Raw genomic sequence first — 13,448 nt, 5'->3', positions numbered from 1 at the left:
AGAATCACTGCTAGAGAGCCGTAAAAACCTTCTCTTATGGGGGTCCCAGGCATATCTTTTCAAATGGGGGTCCGCGGGCGAATAAGTGTCAATTTGGGGGTCCTTGGCATGAAAAAGTTTGAGAAGCACTGCTGGATGATGCTGTGTGGTGTGTGTGTGTGTGTGTGTGTGTGTGTGTGTGTGTGTGTGTGTGTGTGTGTGTGTGTGTGTGTGTGTGTGTGTGTGTGTGTGTGTGTGTGTGTGTGTGTGTGTGTGTGTGCTGTGTGTGTTGATGCGCGTGGCTCCCGACGTAGCGTACGCATAGAGTTTGACGTCATCATCTTGGGGAGTGTCTGTTCCATCAGGAGAAATTAACGGTCATCAACACGATCCTCTCTCAGCGCCCATGTAAGTTGAAGCCTATGAACAGCACCTTTTTAGTGTTTTACCAACCGCTGTGACATAGATATAGCCATCCTTGTGTTGCTGATGAACTTTGTTAGTCCGATTGTCGTTGCTGCCGGCGATGTCTTCGGTTTAAACAGTAGCTCGATATGACTGCCTGGAGCGGCTAGCTTAGCCACTTAGCAATGCTCCTGTCAGCCGACTGACAGACTGGACTGTAGACAGAGAGACGTGAAGAAGGAGACGTGTGTTTTGGCGCCCCGGGCAGTCCCAATGGGCGGCGTTGAGTAAAGTTATGATATTGTAAATATTTTTTGTTGACAGGCGAAATGTCCCAATGTTAATGGTGACATTGTTGCTCAGTTGAGTGTGGAGACAACACCCAGATTCATGACATGTCATGTGGCTGTTTTCAACAGCTGATTAATGCCAGTGCTTGGACTGAAGAAGAGCTGTCTGTGTGATTTATTAGTAGCATATGAGTGTGCAAGAGATTCATTAATACTCCCTGTGGCTATGAGACAGGATGTTTGGAATGAATGGAACTGACAGTTGATTTGGTCTATTAATGCACACGTATAAGTTGACATCTCATGTTGTGCTGTTATGCATCCAGAAAATGCAGTGTTATTTTTTCATTTTCAAGATGGTGCAATTTATAACTTTGCTGGCTATGCAATGCATGTCCCACATCTTGTAGAATGTCTGCGATTTCATAAATTGTCTGAAATCAAAATCTTGCAAGAATCTACTGTAATGTACTATTATTCAGTTCATTTAATATACACTTCAGTGATATGAGGACATTATCAGCCCCTTCTGTATGTTGTGATCAATGAGAAAGAAGAAACCACACAATTTCTGTTGGCATTATTCTGAACACAAACCTGGTTTGGAACGGTGTGATGTAGAAGCCTGGCAAATGACAGATCTGTTTTCTGTAGTGGAACACTCACTGGCATGGGTAAATAAACTTGTCTGACCAAGTGCATGGAAGCCACAACACACTGTCTGGATGACAGTGTCACACAAATTGCTTGACCACCTGCCTTTTCTTTTTTAGGAAGGGGTATTATAGACCGGTGGTTTTCAAAATTGTTCATGTCATGGACCCCCACATTGATAACAGTAAACAAAAAAACAAAACAAAAATTCACATTATTCAACAATTACTTTTCCAGATACTATGAGAAATAGCTGATCTACACACTGTGAGCTTGTAGATCTGCTATTTTTGAATAGCAAATGGATTAAGAGGTTAAAAAGATTGTGATGCTATGTTAACTACTGTTGCTGGGGACCCCCTGGAACCCCACCAAGGACCCCTGGGGAGGTCCTCGGACCCCACTTTGAGAACCAATGTTATAGACTTCTATAATATGATATGATTTGGAAAGATGGGACATTTTGCAACATGAGGTTTTGTTATCTAAGTTAGACTACTCAGTCAGTACAAAGTAGGCTACCTGACAGGAGTAGTAGGAACCTCCGGCCCACGCCGTAAAGTAAAACGAACACCTCTCCCCGGTGTTAGCCTGTAACGTTTAGCTAGCTGCTCCACTAGTAGGGAACATATAAACCGTCAGGGAAGGGCCAGTGTATTCAGCCTTATCTCGTACAACAACCAGCAGTGCCCCTAAACAAAACGTTGAATCATATTCTTGTTTTCTCTGATATGTTTTCCAATTGAACGCGTTAAAGGTCAGGCCTGCTAACCCTTAGCTAGCAATAAGGAGCTAATTTCAGCCCCTCTTATCCATAGCTCTTATCCCTGCCTAAACCTTTCGGACAGGACAGGGCTATCTGCTGGACACGGATTATTCATACTACATGCACGTGTTTTTGTAATATTTTCCATTTGACCCAACGTCTTAGACCAGTGGGTCTCAAAGTGTGGTCCAGGTACCCTCATGGGTCCTTGAGGGGGTTCCAAATGGCCCCTTAAAAGGTGTGCAACTCTGAGAGTTATGGGGGGTCCTTGAAATTAAAAGGTTTGAGAACCACTGTCTTAGACATTAAACAAGAATGTATGCATGACTTTTAACTGTTCTATTATGTGTTGTTCTATACGACACGGTACATACACTTATCTATTCATTCATAAGATGATAGATAATAGCAGGCTAGCAGGTGTGTTTCAGGAAAAGTTTTGGTTCCAGGTGACAGTCGGGTGTAACGTACTGTACTGTACTGTACTGTTTGTACAGTAGGCTACGTAACGTCAATCCAGACAGGATGTTATGTAGGTGCATGGTGATACACTATCCGCCCACACCCAGCTGTCAATTCAACATATTCCTGCCCAAGGGAGGCATTTATTCAATCACAGTGTCCTTGTTATTTAGCAATACATTGGTTAACTTTGCATGGGATTGTGTCTCCAATAAGTGGTAAGATGAAGTTAGATAAATTGTGTCATCCATGTCATTTCTAAAATCATTCATAATCACATCATGTTGTCCTACATTATGGAGGGGTGGTTTACCCAGCTAATAAGTGAGCAATTAATCCTGCGGATTAACAGTTCTCTAGTTAGATTAGATTAGATGTCTTTATTATCCACAAGGGAAAATACTAGTTAAGTTGATCATCATCGTGCATGATAAGATGAGGGGCCTATGGGTTATAGGGTGGTCAATAAAAAAAACGATTAATAAGGAAGGTTGTGAGATCTAATAGTCTGACTTTAAATGAATGAGAGCAATGCTTACTTTATGCTTTTATTAAGCTGTTGCACAGTTGATTACAAAATAAGTTGCAGATTAACTAAATATATCGCACAACATAGCTAACAGCAAGGATAAAGTTGTTTGTGCAACCCAGGTCTATTTATGTTTCATGAACACATTGCAGGGTTACAGAAATAAGGCCATGTCATATTGTAGTAGCACATGCAATATTGTAGCACTTGATCAGCTAAAATAATAGGTAGAAAGAGTGCATTTCTGAGATTGGGTTCAGACTAGAGACTGCTATTCTTATCATAGTCAGTTTACCTCTCCCATCATAGCAAACAGTTGTCTTTTCCTCACATTGTTTTTCTGTTCTTTGCAGCATGTGATTTTTCTAAATGTGCATGGAATTTTGTGCAGGAAAATTATCCAGAGGAAGGGGCGGTGGAAATTCCCGTGGAATAACAAATCATTTCCTGTCCTCAAAGACATCACAGAACATCTGCTGATGACATCAACTGAAGGTATGCATATATACAGTTAGACAATGGTGCATCAATTCACTCTCTGGAAATGATATTCTTCAGGGATGATAATAATTCATATGAGCTTGAGAATGCTGAGAAACTGCTAGGTGTAGAACCCAAGAACGCAAGGAGGTTGCATGTCAAGTATGTGACCTTCACATCAAAAATGTAGACTTTGTACAGTACATAGAAAGAAGCTGCATTTTGGAGCAACGTCTCCTCAGCATAAGCAGAAGCCTAAATGCTATCGGATACGCCTAGACAGATACCCACTCTGGATAGTGTGACCTTGGAACGCAGTATGTGCAAAGCTGGCAGGGAGAGTAATAGGCGAATGTTGGCTGACCCAGTTCAGACAGAAAATGCTTTTCCCCAGGCCGGAGGAAGATGTTTTGATAGGACTTGCACTTTGGTCCATTTGTGTGTCAAAGGCATGTTTTGATGATTGTAATTGGTTGTCTTAAGTGGATGGACCTGCAAGACTGCAGAGGTGTGTGCTGATTAATTGCCCATAGCCCAAAGTGGCTGCATGTTTTGCAATTGAGGTCTGTAATCACCTGTAGTCTGTCTAACTGGGGTCAATACAGTGAAAAATACAGCTTACTTTCCCCCCCAAAAAAATCACACAACAGATTTTTTCCTCCATCTTTGTCTTTCTACACGTGAACTGTCTACAATCAGAAATCCCCCCCTTTATAAGCCAAATATTATGAGTATGACTTAATTATTAGCGTAGTTACAGTAGTAATGTAGTTTTTGGTAGTACATTTAGCTGTTGCCGTGTTGTGTTAAGTGATACACAATAGCTGTGCTGACTCCTGGAGTCACTTTTCTATTTGTCTGCTAAATAATGCATGCGTGACACAGTCAGGCTCATCACTTTAGCGCTGCTTATTTTCTTTTTGGTTGAAACATACATCAGAATCTGGCCTGTAAACCAGCTCTCCTCTTGCAATCCAGTGTATATATCAGAAGACATTGAGGGATAGTTTATATTAGTCATTGGACTTTATTTTTACTTGAGGATTAAATGCACATTTTCCCTAGATTAGAGCAAATCTTTCACAGACAAAATGTGTGCCACTTGTATTTGTGATACTGTTGTATGATACAGTAACTACCAGCAGTAGTAGTTGTTGTTGTATCTCACTCAGTCATTCCACTGCTAAAACTGATTTAAGTTGTAGTGTACTACTTAAAACGAGTCTGAGCATTGATTGTATTGATTTCTTCTTATGTAGGACTACACTGGCTAGACATAGTGACGGGTGAGTATTTGTCATGTAGCTTGTTGTTACATACGTAGCTGTCTTTTCATAGATGAGAATCAATGATATAAGAGAATGCCCACTACATTTCCCACTAGTTTTTAGGTATGCCCTGGTATTATTAGATTACATCAGAGGTGTATGTTTGGTCAGAGTATTGGTTCATTAGACACTGATCCACTGCTGGCTCTTAGGTTTTAACAAAGACCATTACACTGATAGTTTCTTGTAGTCAGCAATTCAGATACTAGTAATGATACTACTTTCATTGCAGTACTACTCAGACAGGACAATACTTTACTTTATGTATTCATGGCATGGCCAACTGGGTTGATGTTTGTTGTGTAAACCTGTGTAAACTATATTTAATAATAGATTAGGCCTATTACTGAGCCGGAGTAGGTTGTAGCTTCATTTCCTGTGACCTACTAGGTGTGCAGTTGCCTCTAATCAGAACTTCTCATGTTTAACCTCCTCATTTAGCCAACCCTGAGTTGTGAGTCAGAAGAGGAGAGGCTGGGCTGATGGTAAGATCTCCTCTATCTCCTTTTCTCTTTCATTTTGTCTTTGTTTCTCTGTGTCTCACTGTCACACGCCCTCTCTCTCCTACACTGCTAAAGTAACAGTCTTTATATAACCTGTCATCTGAGATCAGAAGAATTGGAGTAGTTGTGTGCACTGTACGTCTAGCGTTACTAAGAGGCCAGAGCTATACAAGAAGGGACCACACTGGATCTTTGGACTCCTCAATCAGATGTGAATTTGATCATTCATTATCTAGTATTATTTACAGTAGAATTGCTTTGCCTTTCTCTTTTTTGCACTTGTTACCCTCATCCAAACACTGTTTATGTTACATATTAATCCAATTATTTGAATACTTTCTGAAATGTGGGATACTTAGCCAACCAACTATTACAAGGGCTTAAGTTCTGTGGTACTTTTTAAAATGCATTTCAGAAATTGTTCTTGTAGAGTGCTTGTATTCTTAGTGTTGGGTTGGTGCTGTCAGACATACCAGAAGACATTTGGCAGAAATGAAATCTTCGTTTTACAATCACAAATAAAAAGGTTAAAATGGGCAAGAAAAATCGGTCTCAAAATTAAAATGAGGCGCTAAAAATGCTCTGCGTCTTGGTGCCAACCCTTTTTTATCCTGCTTGGTATTATTTTATCTTCTGCTGCTGCTTATTATACTTATTATGTTCATCACTCATTGCTGCATGTCATAATTCATTTTATTTTCCTTCTGTGGTAGACAAGCATGACACTGAGCCAAACCACAGATGCATGTACGCTCAAAAGGCTCAACTGAGCGCCATCCCCTCTGCTTCCTGGCTTTGAACCAGCCTCTCAGTGGGGGTGGGGGGGGGGTGGCAGTGGCAAATAGCTAGTTCCCTGCACCCCCGAGTAGACCCTCACTGCGAGACTGGAGGCCCCTGATGGATCAGGGTAGTAGCGAGCAGAGTCCAGAGGAGCCGGACACGGGGGGCAGAGCGGAGCTGGATGTCGGAAGGAGGGCTTCAGAGTCAGAGCATGGCCTGTCCAAAATCACCCATAATGCCCTGGAGAACATGGGAGCGTTGGGCCACGGCCTCAAACAGTTATTCCAACCGCAGCGCCGCCGCTCCTCCATTTCGCCGCACGACGCGACATCCATTGGCGTCCATGCCCCTGTCCCTGAGCTCCCTGATGCAGGGCCAGAGGCAGCGGATGCCCCCTCGGCCCCCTCGGCCCTCCCCACAGATTCTGACAACCCTGCCGCTTCCGCCCCCCCCGCAGCTCTGAGCCGCGTTCTGCAGCAGATCCGAGGTGCCCCCCCAATGATGAAGCGAGGCACCAGCCTGCAGAGCCGCCGCAGCAGCAGCAAGCCGGGGGGGAGTGCCGATCCCCCCCAGAAAGGTAGCCCCCAGATCCACCGGCGCAGCACCCACGAAGCTCTGCTGCAGGCGGGACGCCCACGCTCCTCCTCCACCACTGACACACCCACCAGCCCAGCACTAGCAGACATGCTGTTGACATCTGGTTATCACTCCACTGAGGAATCGGACAAGGTGAGTGTCCTGAAAGGCCTGTGAGTGTTTCCAGTGAGAGAAGCAAACTTGTAATGTTAGCTGTGGGAAAAAAAAAAAAATGGTAGTATTGATAATAATAATAATAACTAGAAAGTACTGTTCCTGAAGAAACAGTGTGGGATCGCTAGGAATGTTGATGGTATTCACAGCACGTCCTGCAAACCTTAGCCTATCAAATAACGGGCGGAATAATAACTAGTGAAGATAACATTAGTGTGATCGCTAAAGCGATCCCACAATAATAATAATAACAACATAATTGGGACATTTTTGATACTTATGAATGTTTTCCCTAATGAATTTATTTTTAGATTCTAATAAATGAAATCCTCAACAGTTAAAGCAGCACTATGTAACTTTACTCTTCTACCCCGGATTTGAACCTGGTTTCCTGCTTAAAGGAGTAGTTCACCCAAAAAATGACTTATTTTCTATCAATTACACACCCCATGAAGCCTTGAATTCATTGACATGTTTTTGTTGCATTCGTAAGCCAATAATTTGATTACCGTCTCCTACCGGCTAATGTATGAAATACACACGGTCATCAAATTATTGGCTTAGGAATGCAACAAAAACAAAAACATCTCCATGAATTCAAGGCTTCATGGGGTGTGTAACTGATAGAAAATAAGTCATTTTTTGGGTGAACTATTCCTTTAAGTGCTGAAATGTTTACCTTGAGCTAATAGAGCCGGCTGCTTGCTCAGGGGATACATTGAATTTGTGTCAGATCCTATGTCTAGGTGAGACACTATCTAAATGTCTCAATAGAAGAGCAGGGCTCTACCACATTGGACAAAATTACATTTTCTTCATAAAAAAAAGTTACTTAGTGAGGATTTAAAAAAGGTTGGCATCAACCTATTCAAACCCAAATGTCTTTTCCTGGAATAGTGTCATGTTTTCCATGGCTTTTCTTTTTTAAGGCTCGTGCAAAGAGTATATGCATAAATGTCAAGACTAATTTAATAGAGGAAATGACAGTTTCCTCCTTAATAGTTTGGATGTGCCTGGATGAACGGGTGAATGACAAATGAGCTGTCTGCTGGAAGGTCAGAGATTGACTGTGAGTGCTTGGCCGCTATGTGCTCTAAGCCTTGCTAAATTTAGCTCTCTGTGTCTCTTAAGAGTACTTCAGGTCAAGTGTTACAGAGCCAAACAAGCCTGAACTTTGACTGTTTTTCTTATTCATTATGTTCAAAAAGATCTTGTAACAGTGGACTGTCCCCTTTCTTATGCACTGCTGGAGTGCTACACAAAAGTGGTAAAATTACTTTTTTATTTTCAGAAAAGGCGTTTTTAGAATCGGCCTCAGGTCTAAATGGGTTAATGACCTTCTCAAGGATGTTTAGACATAAGACAGTGCGCCCTGACTATATAGTAACTGTTGTCTTACCTCGCAATGCAGTTGACTAATTACAGACATTTTATCAAGCAAATCATATTTTTCATTTGACTGTGCAGTCATTTTCACATTTTACCTTTGTGAAATGATAAAGTGGTTACATTCAAAGATTTCAACTGTTCCGTTAAAAAAAAAAAACTTTTTTATTGAAGGAGAGTAAAATCAGTGACATTTAACAGTAGAAAACAGTTATCCATATGATAACAATAACAATGATAATATCCACGTGAAATAAAACAAAAATAAAACTTCCCTTTGTTTCTCTCTGCTTACATGTTTGATCAGCCGGAGCGGTTTGATGGATCGGGCCCTGCTGTATCACCCAATGCCCTCTCCTACGGTGCGGACGGATATGGAGTTGATGTAGTCGACAGTACCCCGGACCCCCAGCGAACTAAGCAGGCCATTGCCCAACTACAACAGAAGATCCTCAAGCTCACGGAACAAATCAAAATAGAACAGACTGCACGCGACGACAACGTGGCAGAATACCTTAAACTAGCTAATAATGCAGACAAACAGCAGAGCACTCGCATCAAGCAAGTTTTTGAAAAGAAGAACCAAAAGTCAGCCCAGACCATCCAGCAGTTGCAGAGGAAGCTAGAGCACTACCATCGCAAGCTTCGCGAGGTGGAACACAACGGCATTCCACGGCAGCCCAAAGACGTGTTTCGAGACATGCACCAGGGCCTCAAAGATGTTGGAGCCAAGGTATGTATGCATAGGGCTGTCACGATCATGAAATTAGACTTGACGATTAATTGTCTTACAATTAATTGCGATTAAAGACGTAATTGTGTTTTTGGCATTGAACATTGAAGCATATAAATTCAAATAAAATTTCAATAAATCAATTTTTTATTTTGTTTTGCCATTTTTTATTTTGGGCTTTATAAACTAAAATTGCACACGGCAGATATGGTTGTATATGATCTCCCTGCCAAAATAGGCAATATTTAATTATTAATTATTACTCAAAATGTGTATGCCGATCTACAAGCTTACAATGTGCGACGTGTTGAGCTTGTAGATCTGCTAATTCCAAAATGTTTTAAAATGTTTAATGTTTAATTTTAACATGGCAACGAAATTATGACGATTATGCAAAATAATTGCGATTATCTCAAATAATTATGATAAGGCGATTATTTATTCATTGTGACTGGCCTAGGTATGTGCTGTGATGATCTCCTAGCTTCTATTTGTGCCTATTATGTTTTGGGACACTAAAGCCTGCTATGTACTTGTTATCCCATTTGTTATATTCAATTCAATCTTTACTTCAGACTCAGGGGAGATCCATATCATATACTGTATAGTTTGCCTTTGTCTTGATTTTCCATGTTGCTGTTGTGTTGACCAAACTCTGCCCTTTACAGGTGACAGGTGGCCTCTCTAGCTTTGGTCACGCCACTCATTCTGCAGCCGGCGCTGTGGCGTCCAAGCCCAGAGAGATTGCCTCCCTTATCCGGAACAAGTTTGGCAGTGCTGATAACATCGCATCCTTTAAAGGCTCCCTGGAAGAGGTCCAGGGAGATGAGAGCGTGGGCCCAGGAGCAGCGAGGATCCTCGGAGCACAGCTACAGCCGTCTAGTCCCAAGTATGGCAGTGAGGATGACTGCTCCAGTGCTTCGTCTGGTTCCGCAGGGATAAACAGCACCACGGGAGCCCCTGGAGGCCCTCCTAGCTCTAAAGGGAATACACTCGAGCATGGACAGAGCTCAGGCTTCGACGCTCTGCTCCACGAGATCCAGGAGTTACGGGACAGCCAGGGTCGACTAGAGGAATCCTTTGACCACCTAAAGGCCCACTATGAGAGGGACTACACCATGATCTTGGAGGCCCTGCAAGAGGAGAGATACAGGTAGCCTAGGCTTACGTCGTGCTGTAGTTATAACTAGTTGTCGAAAAACATATCTGTCCCACGTGTTGACTTATCAATATCATTGTCTAACGTCTGCATTTGACAGGTGTGAACGTTTAGAAGAGCAACTCAACGACTTAACAGAACTGCACCAGAATGAAATCCTGAACTTGAAACAGGAGCTCGCCAGCATGGAGGAAAAAATTGCTTACCAGTCTTACGAACGGGCCAGGGACATACAGGTATGCTCATCAAAATATTCACCTATAGCTCACAACATTTCTGTACAGTGTGCTGTTGGTAAATTAGAGCCTTTTTAACCCATTAACACGTGGAACTGTGTCATTTTTAGATTTGAGCTAAAAAGCATTATTTTACACTTTGGGCTATTCAAAAATAGCAGATATACAAGCTCATAGCGCGGCACCGAGTGCCGCGCTATGAGCTTGTAGATCTGCTATTTTTGAAAATTCCTGAAAATGTGTGCAAATCTTTGAATATATAAATTTTTAAAGCGAAATCTTTGAATATATACATTTTTAAAGCGAACATTTTTAACTCAAATCTTTGCTTCTGGGGGTCCCTGGAACAAAATATTTTGAGATGAGGGTCGGCGGCCAAATACATATCATTTTGGGGGTCCTTGACATGAAAAAGTTTGAGCACCACTGATAGAAACATGCGTTTTTTTCAGAAAACTGTTGGGATGTTGTGAAATCTTGTTTTATTGTTGTACTGTTTTATTGGATCTTGTTTAGTCGATACACTTTTTGTATTAGCTCGTGCTCATTTGATTTTGCTATTTTGTCTCATCTGTTTAAGAAAGTAGGTAGCTGATATATTGCACTTTTACCTTAGCGCTAGTAGGTATACTCTTGGTTGCTTGTTTTTGCAGGAAATGCACTTAAGACTTCTGGTGATTAGTAGTTTCGTTCCCTACCTATGTTGAATGCACTTATTGTAAGTCGCTTTGGATAAAAGCGTCTGCTAAATGACTGTAATGTAATGTAATGGATTTAGGAGACATGTAGAATGAATCGGCTTCAGGTCTCAATGGGTTAAGTGACAGTTTTCTCCCTGACATGCAGGAGGCGCTGGAGGCCTGTCAGACGCGCATCTCCAAGATGGAGCTGCAGCAGCAGCAGCAGCAGGTGGTGCAGCTCGAGGGCCTGGAGAACGCCACGGCACAGCATCTCGTGGGCAAACTGATCAACGTTCTGCTGGGCGTCATGGCCGTTCTTCTGGTGTTCGTCTCCACGGTGGCCAACTGCGTCGTGCCCTTGATGAAAACGCGCAGCCGCACGTTTTCGACACTGCTCATTGTCGTCCTCCTCGCCTTCCTCTGGAAGAACTGGGAGACCATTTCACAGTATCTGGATCGCTTTCTAGTCCCTGGATGACCTGCTTAAAGAGCCGTTGCTAAATGATGAAGAAGGGACAGGGGAGTGAAGGGAGGGGGATTAACCCACACACAGGGTCGAATCTCAGGGGTCCTGCCTGTATTTCCTGTTCTATCGCCTTCTCAAAATGCACAGGAGGTGTAAATCAGATGTTTGTTTCCTGAGATGCGTTTTGAGAAGAACGAATGGAGGACAGGGGGTTTGAAGGTTGGACCTTTGGGATTCACATATCAACTTGGGTGCAATTGTGGCCCGTGCACAAACGGGTGGCACTTAGTTGAAGGAGGAGGAGCCGAGAGAACTGCACACTTGATTTCTCTCTTCTGAGTGAATTTGTTTACATGTGGAAGACTTCTTTTTTTTTCCCTCACTGGAGAAATTGTAATTAAGAGTTTTATTCTTTTAGTTGATTCAAGTGGTATTGTTTCAATGTTACCGCTTTTTTAATGCAGTTGACTGATGGCTCTCTCTGTCCTTTTAGTGAGGTTGAATGGTGATGGGCTCACTTTGGCTATGTTCACACTAGCAGCCTAAATCAGATTGTTGGACCTATCCAGATTGGAATCAGATTGTTGTTGTCTTTTTCTTTTTATCAAGTCTGAACAGCAGAATCTATGGAAACAGATTTGTATTAATCAGATTTCAATAATATTCCTAGTAGGTTTGAAAAGCGATTCAAATCTGAATTCAAAAGATGTCTCAGTCTGGTCATTCGGACACTGAAGCCTATGCATCATCTTATGATGGTGTTGCTCGGTGAAAAGAGACGATTTACATTTGTAGACCGTCTATTTTCACCGAGCGACACCGTTGTGCGACAGCATTACTCACAGATACAGTATGTCATTTATGTCTTTAACACAGTAAACAATGCAGATAGGTGTGGACAGTCAGTCCCAAAGATCAGATTTGAGAAACAAATCAAATTTGCCTAAAGTCTGAACAAAGCCTTTATTTGCTGAATTTAATTGTCCTCATTCTGGTTTCCTTGTCAAATTCTTTCCTTCTATAGCATTGCCATTCTGGTACCTTTTCAGAATGCCCTTTTAAGTTTCAGCATGTTTTCATCAAATCTTCCATCCTCCTGTTCACTACACTGTGTGAAGATTGTTGAGAATGAAACGACGTCGCTCACTACGTGGCATCAGTCACTGGATCAATCTGTGATGTGTTTTAGGTGATTCTTTTTTTACTTTGAGTGAGTCCGCTTCAACCAGGATGCCGAAATGGAGATGAATTGAAGGTACCACCCTGCCCTTTGGGTCAGCTGGCCCCCGCCACTGCAGAAATGAACTGAATGAACATACTTGAAGAGCAGTAAAAATGCTCAAAGACTCAGTGCTTCCGTACTGTTTCTATTAGTGACAATGAAATAAAGTAATACTTTTTAGTTGATTTTTATTTTATTTTTTAAAGACAAATAAACATGCAGTTTTAAAAATGAAATGGAAAGTAACTTGTCTTTGTAATAACCCTTTCTGGTTTTTGAATTTGACTTATAACAGTGGCATAACTTGACCATTGATAAAACATTGTGAGTTTTCATATAGATGGTAGAATGAGTGACCCAAGAGACCCCCTTTTCAAGATGTGGGCCTCATGTAGGCTATGGAATGCATTTTTGGAAGTCGTGTTAAATGCAGTGTACAGCATGCAGTCTACACCAGTACTCACTTTTTAGTGTCAAGGACCCCCACCTGAAAACGTTCCCCAGAAGAGAATATTTGTGTTAAATTCAAAATTATTCAAACCTTTAAGATTTCTCCATATATTTCAAAAATAGCAGATGTACAAGCTCGGAGCATGGTACAAAGTGGTGAGTTTAAATCTGCAATTTCTTTATTTGGGCG

The 13,448-nt window shown here is 41.9% G+C and overlaps 1 protein-coding gene across 2 annotated transcripts; it reads left to right on the top strand.

Moving 5' to 3' along the window:
* Positions 1-332: 332 nt before the first annotated feature.
* On the top strand, positions 333-13,177 carry tmcc1b (transmembrane and coiled-coil domain family 1b). Of its 2 annotated transcripts, none has more exons than XM_084062055.1 (8): positions 333-387; positions 3,477-3,580; positions 5,335-5,378; positions 6,110-6,905; positions 8,620-9,045; positions 9,714-10,198; positions 10,305-10,440; positions 11,287-13,177. In XM_084062055.1, the coding sequence occupies exons 4-8, from the start codon at positions 6,294-6,296 to the stop codon at positions 11,596-11,598; spliced, it is 1,971 nt and encodes a 656-aa protein (XP_083918181.1). In that variant the 5' UTR covers positions 333-387; positions 3,477-3,580; positions 5,335-5,378; positions 6,110-6,293; the 3' UTR covers positions 11,599-13,177. The 2 variants fall into 2 exon arrangements, with proteins under 2 accessions (XP_083918181.1, XP_083918182.1); XM_084062056.1 differs by having other exon boundaries at positions 6,634-6,905; positions 11,287-13,176.
* The last annotated feature ends 271 nt before the right edge of the window (positions 13,178-13,448 follow it).

This window comes from Gymnoscopelus microlampas (genome assembly GCF_963454915.1).
Source record: "Gymnoscopelus microlampas genome assembly, chromosome: 7".
NCBI lineage: Eukaryota > Metazoa > Chordata > Actinopteri > Myctophiformes > Myctophidae > Gymnoscopelus > Gymnoscopelus microlampas.
This window is presented reverse-complemented; position numbering and strand designations above follow the sequence as displayed.